The sequence below is a fragment of the Aulonocara stuartgranti genome (genome assembly GCF_965226115.1).
Source record: "Aulonocara stuartgranti genome assembly, chromosome: 9".
In the NCBI taxonomy this organism is placed as follows: Eukaryota; Metazoa; Chordata; class Actinopteri; order Cichliformes; family Cichlidae; genus Aulonocara; species Aulonocara stuartgranti.
The window spans coordinates 26,837,489-26,851,285 of NC_138960.1; the positions used below are offsets into that span (position 1 = coordinate 26,837,489).

A 13,797-nucleotide genomic window follows, 5' to 3' on the forward strand; every position below is an offset into this window, starting at 1 on the left:
ACATATAATAATAACGTAAAGTGGGAATACTTTGTAAACATGATATTTTAGTTTGCTCCACGTATGGCTGGACATTGACCTGGACTTACAGGTCCAGTGCGGCCTGATCGGTGGCTCGTGGCTTTCTGAGTTTAAGCTGTTAAGATTAATTATATCTTTAAACAACTTGTTATCAAACTTTACATTGTTGGGATTTTCCTAAAACGCGCAAACACGCACGCAGAGACGCACAAGTAAGCAGTCTTTTCAAACAGGAGGGAAGCTTAATGTCTAATCTTCCTTGAGGATACAAAAAAAGTCCGAGATTCGTGTTAAAATCTTTCAGGTTACATCACCTTCATTCTGACAGGCGCTCAAGTCCCTCTCCTATTGGGTCCAGCGTTGATGGCTGAACAGCATAAATAGCGCCTGAGGTGCGCTCCACAGTGAGATGAGTGGAGAGGCAGCAGAGGAAGTAGGAGGCTCACTTGATAGTAGCTGCTCATAACTCACTGCAACTGTGCGTTATAGTGGCAACTGGACTCTTACCGAGCAGCATCTGAACTCGCACTCCACTCATACATCTGTCCTGCATGCGCCTAAGTTTCTTTCGCATTTTTTTGTGTCTTTTAAACCATATTTCTATAGGCCGTTATTCCTGTGATCCAAGTTTGTCGGTGTTTCCCTGATCCTGTCTGCTGCAAACAGGTTGCAAGAAGGAAACAGTCCCCTGCGCGTCTTCCGCCGCTTATTTGAATTGATAGAAAGCTTTGGCCAAGATGATGATAATAATTGCGGAGTTCTTCGTAGTTATTCTGAAGGTGCTCTGGGCTTTTTTAACTGCCGGAGCCAAGTGGATTGTGCGGCCAAAGGAGAAAAGCGTGGCGGGACAGGTGTGCTTGATCACCGGCGCTGGAAGCGGCCTCGGGCGGCTGTTCGCCAAGGAGTTCGCCCGGAGACGAGCGATACTGGTCTTATGGGACATAAACAGCCAAAGCAACGAGGAGACGGCGGAGATGGTGCGCCAGATTTACCATGAACTGGACACTCCAGTAACCAAAGACGGTAAGAGTGTTTTCTTTGAAGCTTTAAGGCTGGCAGCCGGCTTTCTGGGCGGTGGAGTGTTATTTAAAGAACACACACTGCAGTCCTGATCAGTGTAAGAATGAATAAACTAAAGTGTGTCAGAGGGAGTCAGTTAAACTGGACACAGCCTCAGATTTTCAAAAATTTCATTTTAAATAACCAAACAGTGGAATGATATTTCCATATGGAGACAGAACGTTTTTAAACAGTTTCACCTAATTTCGCTGTATTAACTTTGATAATCTTAATCTTTCCCTGTCTTTTATCCCCCCCCCCCCCCCCCCTTCTCTCTGCAGGACCTGTTGGAGGGGTAGAGGAAGTCCCACCTTTCCAGCCGCAGGTCTACACCTATGTGTGTGATGTAGGGAAGCGCGAGAGTGTGTATTCCACAGCGGAGAAGGTGCGCCGGGAGGTGGGAGAGGTGGACATACTCATCAACAACGCCGGCGTCGTCTCTGGCCATCACCTCCTGGAGTGTCCCGACGAGCTGATCGAGCGGACCATGGTGGTCAACTGTCACGCACACTTCTGGGTGAGCCGATGTAGAAGCTGTTGTAATAAGGCGACTCTGAGGTTATTGTGAAGTTATAATGTGTGTGCCCAAGTTTCAGTGAGAACAGTGTTGCTGAATGTGTTAACTGTGATGCCAGGTTCACAGGAATGTCTCCGCTCTGACTCGTATGCCTGTTCATAATCTTATCCTTCTCTGTGCCAAACTGAAGAATCAAAGGTGTGTGTGTGTGTGTGTGTGTGTGTGTGTGTGTGTGTGTGTGTGTGTGTGTGTGTGTGCCTCCAGGCCTAAGAAACTATGACCATAAATAGTTGCCTTGCATGTTCAGATTTCAGCTCCACTTGCTTTCATTCTGCCAGAGGAAAGTCACGGGTTTGGCTTTTTAAAATCTTTGCCTTTGCTCCGCTTTGGCAGCCACAGCCGATGATGATCCCAGAGGTATGTCAGCGGCTCCGTCTCATCTCCTCAGCTGCACAGATCTGCACAAACCGACTGTGCGTGATGGAAACGGGGTTCTGTACGTAGGTTGGATCTGTCTTAGATCAGCTCACCACATTTTGCTGGCAGTTGGTGATTTGTTGCATATCAGATTTTTACTCTGGCTCCGTTCCTCGAGCCTTTCAGTGTGACTACTTATCTGAGAGGCTACGTGGACTTGATAGAGTGAATATGCTCCGCTTTAGATAAGCATAAGCTGTAGCGTGTAACCAGTTAAGCGCTATCACAGGTTTTTTTGTGTGTCTGTGTGTTTTTGGGGTGTGGGAAGACTGTGGTTGCAGACTCCCAAAGCTATTAGAAATTTAATAAAGAGCTTTATTCATTTTAAAGATGGATGTTTACTCTTTTGGAGCCTTTAGACCAACCTTATGAGAATCGATTGCATTTCTTCACTATAGCCACCCCCTGTGGAACAGCAGCAACGACTGTGTAAATTTGGCTTATAAGCTTTGTTTGGAGTAAACCACATGGATTGAGAATAAGTCTTTCACCTGGCAGACTGGTTCTGAATTCACCACTTCATGCGTGAATTTAGTTGTCACAACATATTGTCAAGTGATCCAGAATATCTTCAGTTTTGAGACTTTGGCCCCAGGCTCTTATCTTTTTATTTTATTTGTTGTTTACAGAGAACGGCATTCTCAGTCATGCCATGAAACCACAGTGACTTCAAGCTTCCTAATCGAGCATGAAAAATCTCTTGTGGCATCGCTCACGTAGGTTGTGCGGATTTCCTCTTTAATGGATGCTCCATTCAAGCATTCTGCTGGATATCTCAGTGCTCTTTAAATCCAGGATTTGGAGTCAGGGTCCAGTGATTTGGTAGTAGATTTTTTTTTTTTTAAATAGATGTTTGTGTTTTCCTGTATTCTATGGTGAGCGTGGTTTCTTTAGAGGTGTGTGTGTGCGGAGGGGGGGAGCAGATGAAAGAAGGACTTAATGAATGGTGACAGCCAGAATGGAGGATGTGGTTCATTAATGACACAAGCTAGATGAATAGAGATTAAACTAACAGGGGCACTGTCCACTTTCCTTTCAAACTCACTGCAGTTAGTCACTGCATGCAGGTGGCAGGTATTATATAAACCTTTTGATTTTTAATTTTTTTTTCTCCCCTTTTTTTCTGAACAACAGGTACCTCCAACGGCTTACTTGTGGTTTTTGACTCAACAAATAACTTCAGTCTATGTCCGCGTCGTGAAAGGCTTTTAGGCCGGCTTTAAAAACCTGTTAAGGCACGTGTTTTCACATGTTTTACAAAATGCTATCCCTAAAGGTATGTTATAGGAGAATTTGTATTTGAAAAGTGCAAGAACAGCTATTATGATCAGTTTACAGAAGCAGGTTTCCAAGTGTGCTTGTCATTTTTTTCCACACTGACAAGCTTCTCTTTTCTTTTTTTAAAAATATATTTTGATGTCTCAGCAGTGCGCGTAAAAAGGCCTGGTGTGTGTTTTCTTTAGGCACGTATCGTACTCTGCTTTTTCTGTGTCACTGTTTGGCAAAACACTGTAATGGCAATGTCAAGCCCTCCAAACCTAGCTTCCTCCTCTCCATAATCCCGGACGGTTTTTAAACAGCCACGATTTCAACTGCAAATGGCTGCAAGTTCAAAGCATTTCCCACAAATGGCACAGCTGGGTGTAAAAATAAGCAAGTCCTCATTTGTTGGACAGAGTATTGGAATAAGGCAGGGATGGAGTTGTGAGCAGGAAGCGGATGGTAATCGTAGTGTCGCGTGGGTGTCTGCCAAACAGGCCCGGCTCAGACCCCACACTTCTTCTGTCTTCCTTCCACAGGCCCCTCTGACTCCTCCCAACATGATTTGGAGGCAGTGGGTGCAGCTGCATGGGAGTCACGGAGGCCAGCGCTGTTCATCCGGCTCTGCCACACACACGCTAACCGCTATGATTCAGTCCCTTCCTCCCTTTAGGTTTTTTATGAGAAGGGGGGGGGGTCATCACTTTGAATTTGTCTGACGATGCTTTGATTAGTCCAGCTGGCAATTTGTGATGTTTGCAACTCGGTTCTTAGTCATGCTGGGAAAGGGGCTGTGCAGTCATTCCACCAGTGTCACCAGAGTTTGTTTTTGAGGATTAGCGTGTGTGTTTAGTGGAATGACATGAGAGGAAATGATCCTCAGCATCTTGAGCTGGTTATCCAACAGGTGGCTCGTGAACAATAAGCGGCTATCCGCCCTCTCGTGGAAATCCTACACCTCTTGTGCGACAGCACGAACTCACCGAGCGCTCGGGAGCGACACGGCGGGAAAAGAGCAGGGGAAAGAAAAGGGGAAGGAAGGCACTGCCGTCCCATCCACAGGCGAGAGGGTAATGGTAAGCTGCTGCTGACCCACTTTATCTGACAATTGGTTTCTTGTCTGTGGATCAGCTTGACAAGATGCCAGGCGACAGGAGCCAAGTTCCGCAGGCCGCATTCCTGCTGTAGCCAGAGAAAGGAGGCAGCCAGGCAGAAGGGTCCTACTTGACTGGTTTTATATGGGCCCCTCCTCAAGCCCAGTGCACCTGTACCCCGCAGTGAAGCTAGCCATGGCCGTGTCACTGTTCTCCTCCCGTACATACCTGTTCATGGGCTGTAGATAATTATATTTTTCTAGTGTTTTGGTCTGAAGATTACCCCCGTCCATTTAGCAGTTTAGTTCTTAAAATGACTGCGAAAGAGTGTTCATTATGATTGTTTGTTTTTTTGGGAGCTTTTTTTTTTATTTTTTAACTCTTTTATATTCCTTGTTCTGTCCAAAGATTTTATAAGATGGTACTAAAGAATCTTTTTCCTTTCATTACAAAAACAAAAACTTGACTGATTCTTTGAAAAAGTTGTTTTTCAGTTCAAATAGAATTAAACGAATAAAGTGGTTACTAAGAAAAGCAAAGGGATAAAGAACAAAAAAGATCATGAGATTCTGTGAATCATCACTCTGAGCAGCTATTGTGACATTAATGGTTCTCATACAATATTCATTACTTTTTTATAGAAACTTATAAAAAAAAACATAAAACATTTTTATAGGAAAATGTTAATAGACTGGTGCTTATATAGTGCTTTACTATTCTCGAAGCACTTTATACAACTTACCTCATTCACCCAGTCACACTCAGTCATACAATCACTTTCTCTCTCTGCGTAAGTGCTTTCTATACAACTTGTATCTCACCCAAGGTTACTTTGCTGTTGGACTGGAGCAATCAAGGATCAAACCACCAACTTTGCGATTGGTAGATGACCTCTACCTCCTGAACCACCACAAAAGCAGAATTAAAATTATGATTTAATTATTCAGATAAAGCCCATGGCTTAAAACGTGACTATAAAACAATTATAATTCCTTATCCAGCTCCTAATTTGTCCAGAAAATCAAATTGACCAGTCATAAAACACCATACCTGGGGAAAACCTGAGCCTACAGATGAGCTTTGAGGTTATGTTTGTGCACTGATGTTTTCTAGAGAGCAGTTCTCCAAACTGAGAGTTTGAGCTGTGCGCAGGGGATGGCTACCACTTGGTATGGTCAATACAACATAAACAATCTGCATCAGTCATCCCCGATGACCACTAACGTCAGCCCAGCCCACTCAGATTTCATGATCTACTACAGGATCGGACAAGCTCCGGAGCTCAGGCATTTTTTTTCTCCCTCCCAACTTGGTTCTCTCGTCCAGGGAGAAGTCAGCCCAATTAAATGGCCATCTGGTCCTACGCAAAGGCCAATATTTTGTTCATATTCCTGTTGGTCAGGCGCTAGCACTAATGCAGCCTGACACCCCAGCTGCAAGAAGCTTTGTGTGGCTTAAATGCTCCTGGGGGCACGCACCAATTAGGGGGTGCAGCGGGCAGGGCACCCCCACATAGGCCAAGGAGGCCCGGCTGTGTCAGCGGGTAATTTAGCGGAACAAGGGAGCGTTGAGACCCAATTACGGCAGCTCTGATGTAAGACACGAGCCCCCGGTTGCCTTCACACATTTTGTGTCTGAGAGGTCAGTGGGGGTCATACCCACATGCCAGGATTGCCATGAGAAGCAGGGCGGGTGGGGAGAGATGGGACGGTCGGTCACATTTAGACCCGTCCTCGATCAGAGGAAATCATCCTTTCCTCTCAGTTCCCCTCAGACCACTCAGCAGAATTGTCCAATTGAATTTGTGTATTGGCTTTGCTAATAATGTATGTGCCAGATCGAGTCATTCCCCACTCTCTAAAAGTTGCTGTGGGAGTGGGGTGGGGGGGACGCTGGCTCAAATCAGCTACGGGCATATCTTAAGTTAATGCTTCATTTGCACGCAACTCCCTCCCTCTTTCACTGCCATTCTGGCTCGCAGAGGTCTTTCTCAGCTTTTGCCCGGGCTTCATGTTCTCTCACTCCCTCTCTTTAGGCCCCATCATTCAATGACTTGAATATTGCAGCAATTTATGTCCTGGAAAAGTGCAGATGTTTGGAACGGAGTCAGATCAGTTATACCTGACTGTAGAATAAACTCCGAAGCGATGAAGTCACCTTCCTTTAAACCACTCTGTAAACGTGAGTTATTGCTTCCAGTTTTATTTACCTCACTAAACAAGGAGAGGGACCTCTAAACGCAAATGTCAAGCTTAACGGAGATTACGCTTCAGGTCAGTAGGGCCGATGCAGTTAATCTCTGGGTGCAGTTTTAATGAGGCTCGTCCTCCCCCTACCAGAGGTTTCACGGCTGTACTACCTGGTACCGCGCTCTCTCGTCTCGCTGGCTCTGCGTCCGATCCAGGAAAATGTTTATAAAGGAGGCTGAATCGTTTCTCTACAGTGCTAACCAATATAACAGCAACCACAGAAAACAGCTTTCTTTCCCAAAGATGTCTTGGAAAGGTCCAGTTATTGGGCTGAAAAGCAATACATACTGCAGGCTGTAGCTGTAGCCCTTGTGATGATCATTATTTATTAATTACTAGGCTAGTTGAAGTCTCAGTCTAGTGTGTGTGTGTGTGTGTGTGTGTGTGTGTGTGTGTGTGTGTGTGTGTGTGTGTGTGTGTGTGTGTGTCTTGCCTCAGTAACATTTTGACAGTCCTCAAGGACGCGTGCATTGTTCTTCACTATGGCAGCACACATCTGACTGGAATAGATTTAGCTCTGCTCCCAACAAAAGGCCTGATGGTTGTTTTTGTAGACCTCCTAGTGGGAGAGTGATTGGTCAGTTCCTATCATTGCCATCACATGTCACACCTGCTGATTGGCTCACGCTGTGTCCAGGGCAACTCCAAAGTCAGCTGACGGGCAGAATGAGGAATGAATCCATAGGTTAATCAAGTGTAACGGCTAACTCTGTGTGTTGCTCCTCTCACCGCCCTCGCTAGCGCCACCGGACTCACCAGTGGAACCACTCCAGTTAGAAACGCTTTCATCTTGTAGACTGTTCTGCTGGCTGGCGCTCCGGCCGGGCGCGAGGCCGTGTAGGTAGATGAGAAGCCGGACTGTATTGTTGGAAGTGTTGAGTGAACGGAGGCCCGTGATTGGTGTTGTCACCAGTTCTTTAGTGCAGGGCCCAACGGCGGGCACCAGATCTGTGTGGGAAAAGCACAGACTGTACGGAGAGGGCGACATTTCATCTTTCCCCTCTTCAGTAACTGACTCGGAAAGGATAGAAGTTCTATGTTTATATTTTCAAATGCTGCACCTCCAGCGCTCGGTCTGTTTTTATGCATGTTATGAATTCTCATTCAGACGCCTCTCTGTGCATCACCATGGAGAAGGGAGAGAAACAGAGGAGGGGGGGATGAGAGGGAAGGCAGAGAGGATCAAAGGGCTCTGGCACAGACAAACTGCACAAGTGAACTAACCTTCCTCTTTTTTCTCTTTGCCCTTCTGTCTCTTCTGTCCTTCCCCCCTTTAGACCACCAAGGCGTTTCTCCCCAAGATGCTGGAGCTGAATCATGGCCACATTGTGACGGTTGCCAGCTCCCTGGGTTTATTTAGCACAGCTGGAGTGGAGGTTAGTATCATACACAACAACACATGCACATCCCATCTTTCCCACCATCCAAAACCAGTGCTGTTCCCCAAAGGCGTCCGTGCCAGCTAGCACACTGAGACGGGGGGAGGTTAGGCCCCCTTTCTCTAGTTGTCCCTCCACCCGTTAAATTTAGGAACACAGATGAGCATTGGGAGCCTCTTATAGATTCCTCTATCTTCAGCAGTGGGGGTGTGGGGCCCCTATTGGGCTCTGGCCCCAGGGCCAGAATGAGCTGACAGCTCCCCCGAGGGACAGAGACATCTTCATCACTGCTTTGTGAACAACTTGGTGCTCACTCAGTATTCAGTTCACAGCAGCTTTCAATGGATATGGTTTTGGTTTTCCTTCCTATAGTTTTTTTTTTTTTAAATGCATAATAAAATATTTACTGGGGGGTCATTTAACCGGTGGTCCTCCTAGAGTGTTTCATTTTCATATGTCAGGGAACAGAGCTCTCATTTATCCCCTTAGCTGAGAACAGTATCCATTTCTAACAGTCTGTAGGGATAACATTTGACTTTTGTTTAAGCATTTATCCGTAAAAATTAAGCCTACTCTTTTTTTGGTCACGCTTTTACGGTTCCTGGAAATGCCTGAAATGTCATTTCAGACGTGCAAGTTAGAACCAAAGCCATCGCCTGTCATGTGGGCACAGACCAATCCCTTTGTCCTCTTTCTGTTTATCGACATGCATCTGTGTTTGCCCAGGTCTTTTTCTTTAAAAAAAATAGATTATTTCCACAGTGAACCACATCAAAGCCTTCCCACCAAGCAGCGCAGTCTCCTGAAGCATTGGAGAAGAATGCTAATGAAACCGTAGAACAGCGGACTCACTCTGGGTTTTTTTTTTTGTTCTTGTTGTTTTTTGTGCGTGGAGGATGTATCATTAACAGCAAAGAGAGACCTCTGTGGCCACGGGGCATGTTTCATAGTGTTCTGTAGTCCCTGGGTGCAGGCAGGGGGTTTACGGAGCTAACCCGTTCTCTCTCCCTCTCTTCTTTCCCTCAGGATTACTGTGCCAGCAAGTTCGGTGCCATCGGGTTCCACGAGTCGCTGAGCCACGAGCTGAAGGCCTCAGAGAAGGACGGCATCAGTATGACTCTGGTGTGCCCGTACCTGGTCGACACAGGAATGTTTAAAGGCTGCAGGATAAGGTTAGCGGCCAGTGTGTCCTCTTTAATAAGCTTTCGTGCACCTGCAGTGAGTTTGTCACCTGTAATCTCCACTTCATTAAACGGCCTCAAACACCCATTTTTAAAATTTCAAAGCGGCAGCTGACAATCTGTGGTGTTACAGTTATTATAAAGTGAGTGGTATTCCTTAGGTCAACACTGCTTAAACAAAGAGGGCTACTTTGTTTTCCCAGGGGAAAACCTCACCAACAGGTGCACCTGGGCTAGCCTCCTCTCCCCTCCGCCCTCCGTGCTGCTCTAATAGTCCTCACTTTGTTTGATGGGTGCAGTCAGCAGCTGGCATGTGCTCTGTCTTTATTGCCCCACCATTTTGGAGCAATCCTTAGTACCAGTATCACTTATGTTCATGGATTTCCTGAAGTTTGTCAGCACTCCTTGAAGTGTTCTCAGACTTCCTCTCATGTTTCCACCCCACGTTAATTTACTGAATGACTTCAATCATCCCTAATCGTATTTCCTCATAAATTTAATTAGTTTAACTAAATTTGACGCACATTTTCCCTGAATTCCTTTCTCAATGATGACCGTGATTTCTTTCCCTTCAGGAAGGAAATCGAACCCTTTCTCCCTCCTCTGAAGCCAGAGTTCTGCGTGAAACAAGCCATGAGGGCCATCCTCACCGACCAGCCCATGATCTGCACGCCTCGCATCGTCTACATGGTCAACTTCATGAAAAGGTGAGCTGCCTCTTTTTCGTTTTAACCCTCCACCCCCACCCTCCCGGCCCACTCCATCGGCCTTCAGTGTACTGCGCAGGGGTATCCAGTGTCTCTCGCTAATCTTATCTCCGTCCTGTCTCCACAGCATCCTGCCCTTCGAGGCCATTGTGTGCATGTACCGGTTCCTAGGCGCCGACAAGTGCATGTACCCCTTCCTAGCTCAGAGAAAGGAGGCCATGAACAACAATGAGGCAAAGAATGGGATCTAGGGGGTGCTGTTTGCAATATGAACAGGGGAATTTAAACCTGCAAGTATGAGGAAACAACCACTGAGGACAGAGATGGAAGGAAAAAAAGAAAAAAAAAAAGACTGAATCTAGACTGGTGCACTTGCATTGAGCAAATGCAAAGGTTTACCATATTGTTCCTCTGGAACAAAGAAAGCTGTGTACTACAAAGGATTTATTTTTTGTCTTTTTTTTTTTTAAGTTTGTTTAAAGAAACCAACATCTATATACTGTGTCACTAGTTTTGAAATCATACAGAAAAAGATATCCAGTAATTAACTATTTACGTAATGTAGTCACCAGCCTTATCTAGTGTCATTGTGGAAATATACAGTATGTTACTGTACAAACAGTAATCTTTTTTTCACTTATTTTATTTTTGTAGACATGCACTGTAATTTCTGATGGTTTTTGTCTATCTTCTTCTGATTTTTCTACACTGCCAGCATTCTCCGTGTAGAAAGGATTAACACAGCATTTCCGTCTACCCCACACAGAGGCTCTTTTTCAGTCAGGAAACAAGTTTCTCCGGCTCTGATTTTTAGCTCGTGCCATCAAAAGTAAAGTAACAGGAAAGAAAAAAAATCCCACCATTTAAGTTAACGATACTCCTTTTTTTTTCTTGTGTTCAATACTTGCATTAGATGCATATAGCCTATATTAATATCAATCCAAATGAAACGTTGCAATAGCCAGATTGTAGCGGACTGTAATCTTCACAGCATTTCCAATCTAATGGGATTCAGCAGTGTCCCTCGGCGGTCCTGTCACTGCACGAGGGAGTGGCGTCCTGGGCTGAATTGGCATGCGCGACACATTCAGAATGTACTGCTTAGGGAGAAATCCAGTTGATGATTTTAATTTCTTTTTTTAATGCGTTCATAATGTAAATTTGTTACCTATTGTTGTATTTTTTTTTCTTTTTAAAAAAGCTCCACTTTAAACTGCTGTTTCAACACTGATGTGATTGAGGGAAATGTATTAAAGACAGCTTTTCATTATTATTTTTTCCCCTAAAGTTAACACCTGCCCAGTGTCCACCTCGTCCAGTTAAAGTGTATATGTTTAAATATTGTGAATTACCCCAGTGTCCCCAACTAACTGTGTCCACCATATTTGATAAATGACTGTTTTATATACCCTTTTTATCATTATTATTATTATTATTATTTCCCTGAATTTCAACTACATTCCAATAGGCATCATTCCTTCAGTCACAGTGATGAGCCTAAATTCTCTACCTCTTATTTTTTGCCTTTTTTTTTTTTTTTGACAGTATGACATAAGCCTCTTTTTGTAATTTTTCTGAAGACTGCTCCATAGAAGAGCAAATGTGGTTCCAATGTTTAGTGTCTCTACCTAACTTAAATTAATAAAGTGATTTAGATTATTACACGGTGTCTTCTTAGCCGCCAGTCAGCACGCGACTGTCCGTTTGACTTATACTGACATACCACATGAGTGCAACATCCAGCCTGCAGCTGTCATTCCACTCCTGTTTTCCCACACTTCATCTCTGCATCTAATAAAGGCACAAATGCTCTAAATCTAAATATAATCAAAAGGGAAAACTCGCATCCTGACCTCCAGCGAAGTGTTTACACCCACATTCCTGCCTCTAAGTCTGGTGACCTGAGCTGCAGTCATAAATTGCACAGCGATGACTGTAGTTATCCACTCTAACCTCAGATCAAACCATTATTCAGCACAGAGCACAATGAAATTATTTTGAATTCAGTGAATTACTGCAGTGAGTGACAGGAAAGAGGATCTTCTGCAATGCTGATGAATTTCTTGGGTGCAGTTTCCATTGTTGCAGCGACACCCACCCAGCCCTTTTCTTCTCTTTTCGACTAGTATCGGTATCACTGCCCTCAAACGGTGACTCAGGCACCCTTTAGACATGGGTGTTGGCTAAAGATGGTAAGAATCATTTGTCTTTGTAAGTAAATATACTCTTATATGCAGCACACGCAAGCATGTGATTTTTTTTTTTGTTTGTGCTTACCCAACAGTCTGAAATAGTCAATCAAGGTCACAGAAAGTCAGGCGTGTCACGCTGAACCACTAAAAAGGAAAGAGGACCTAAAAGTCCCAAATGACAGAAAAGGCATCAGAAGGTCAGAATAAGAACAATAAGGACCCATCGGTGCCACAAAAACTCTACCGCTTCTGTCGGAGCTGTTTATGTATCTGACCCTGACCTTTTGCTTACCCAGAGGAGGGGAAAATCAAATTTCCTAATTGGTGTCAACAAAGCATCACATTATCGTGAGCTGCATTTGGATTCACATGTTCAAATTGCTGAGTTGTTTGTGCCAGGCTTGGAGTTGCCTTTGAGGTCACATTCTTGGTATTTGACAACAACTCGGGGGATTTTAGTGAGAGACAGTGCAGTTTATTACAGAAAGTTGGACACCAGCATGGAAAAACTGACTGCTTTTATTTATAAAATTGTGTAAATCTATTGTAGAACATTACCAGTTCCGAATTATGTCAGTGAATTAACTGAAACTTGAGGAAAACACTGATAAGACAAAGACAATTTTAGAAACCGACTGTGCTGTAAGCCCTGGTATTTCTTGCAGTTATCTTGTAGACGTGGCTTGCACACTTTCTTCGAGCTGAAATTAGAAACATTTGTAAATGTGAGTTAAGCAGGGTTAAACTATCTCGAAATATAGTAGCTACCAAAAACAAAATGACACTGAAATACTTCAGAATAAGCAAACATTTGTATTTTTCATGTACTGGATTATCGCCAAGCACTGGCATAATACAAATCTGCAAATACATTTTTCTCTTTAAGCATCTTTCATGTTAAGAATTAGTAAAATGACTCATAAACAGCACGGCAGTACATACTCACTGCAGGTCCTGTGCATTTTTTATGAGTTATCTTTAAAAGAAAAAAGTATTTTAAACATTTTAACAACCATATTTTATAGTAGTTATGAAAATCAAATAATTCTCGTCACTCTAACTAATAACACATGTTTAAATGTGATCAGGGTTCATTAGAATCTAATTTCCCATAAACAGATTACAAAAATCTGATTACAAAAACCCAATTGAATAAAACTCATTACCAGACGCTGATTTCTTTTCCCCCTTGTCTGGACTCAGCTAATCAATGTCATGTCCAAAAATGCTTAAGTTGTTAAACTGGAAAGTCTTGGCGTTAATCTTCCTAACAGCTATCAGTGTGATCGCGGACACTTATCTCCCCACAGAGCAAATCCTTTTGTCCGCCACAGACAACACAGCCGTCCTCCAGACACTGCTGATCGGTCCCTGCGAGTTTCTATCGAACCTTTTCGTACAGTGCTCCTCTGCTGTGACTAATCGGGGCTGGATAAAGTTGCTCGGTGGCAAATTACTTCTTATAGGAGGGAGCGTTGTACTGACAGTCTCAATCCCTCTGTGTACAGAGGCAATCAGCACCGAGCGCAGCCATTTCCAGCTACTGTTGGGACTGAGTGGAGCTCAGTAAGTATGTGAAACAACCCCTTTACATAGAGTGGTGAAGTACACAAAATACAAGAAAACTATTAGGTTTTTGCCTTGTAGCGTTTCTTGGACAT

At 44.1% G+C, this 13,797-nt stretch overlaps 1 protein-coding gene across 1 annotated transcript; it reads left to right on the top strand.

The window, feature by feature from the left end:
- Positions 1 to 88: 88 nt before the first annotated feature.
- rdh10a (retinol dehydrogenase 10a) lies at positions 89 to 11,603 on the top strand. The gene is made up of 6 exons (XM_082546636.1): positions 89 to 1,044; positions 1,362 to 1,597; positions 7,955 to 8,053; positions 9,083 to 9,228; positions 9,813 to 9,944; positions 10,072 to 11,603. Exons 1-6 carry the CDS (start codon positions 759 to 761, stop codon positions 10,193 to 10,195), a joined length of 1,023 nt encoding a protein of 340 aa, XP_082402762.1. The 5' UTR covers positions 89 to 758; the 3' UTR covers positions 10,196 to 11,603.
- Positions 11,604 to 13,797: the final 2,194 nt, after the last annotated feature.

Excerpts from the sequence above, each read along its gene's own strand:
- rdh10a (XM_082546636.1), top strand. The coding sequence starts at position 759 with ATGATGATAATAATTGCGGAGTTCTTCGTAGTTATTCTGAAGGTGCTC. Across the intron at positions 1,045-1,361 it reads CACTCCAGTAACCAAAGACG|GACCTGTTGGAGGGGTAGAG; the intron begins GTAAGAGTGTTT and ends TTCTCTCTGCAG. Across the intron at positions 1,598-7,954 it reads ACTGTCACGCACACTTCTGG|ACCACCAAGGCGTTTCTCCC; the intron begins GTGAGCCGATGT and ends TCCCCCCTTTAG.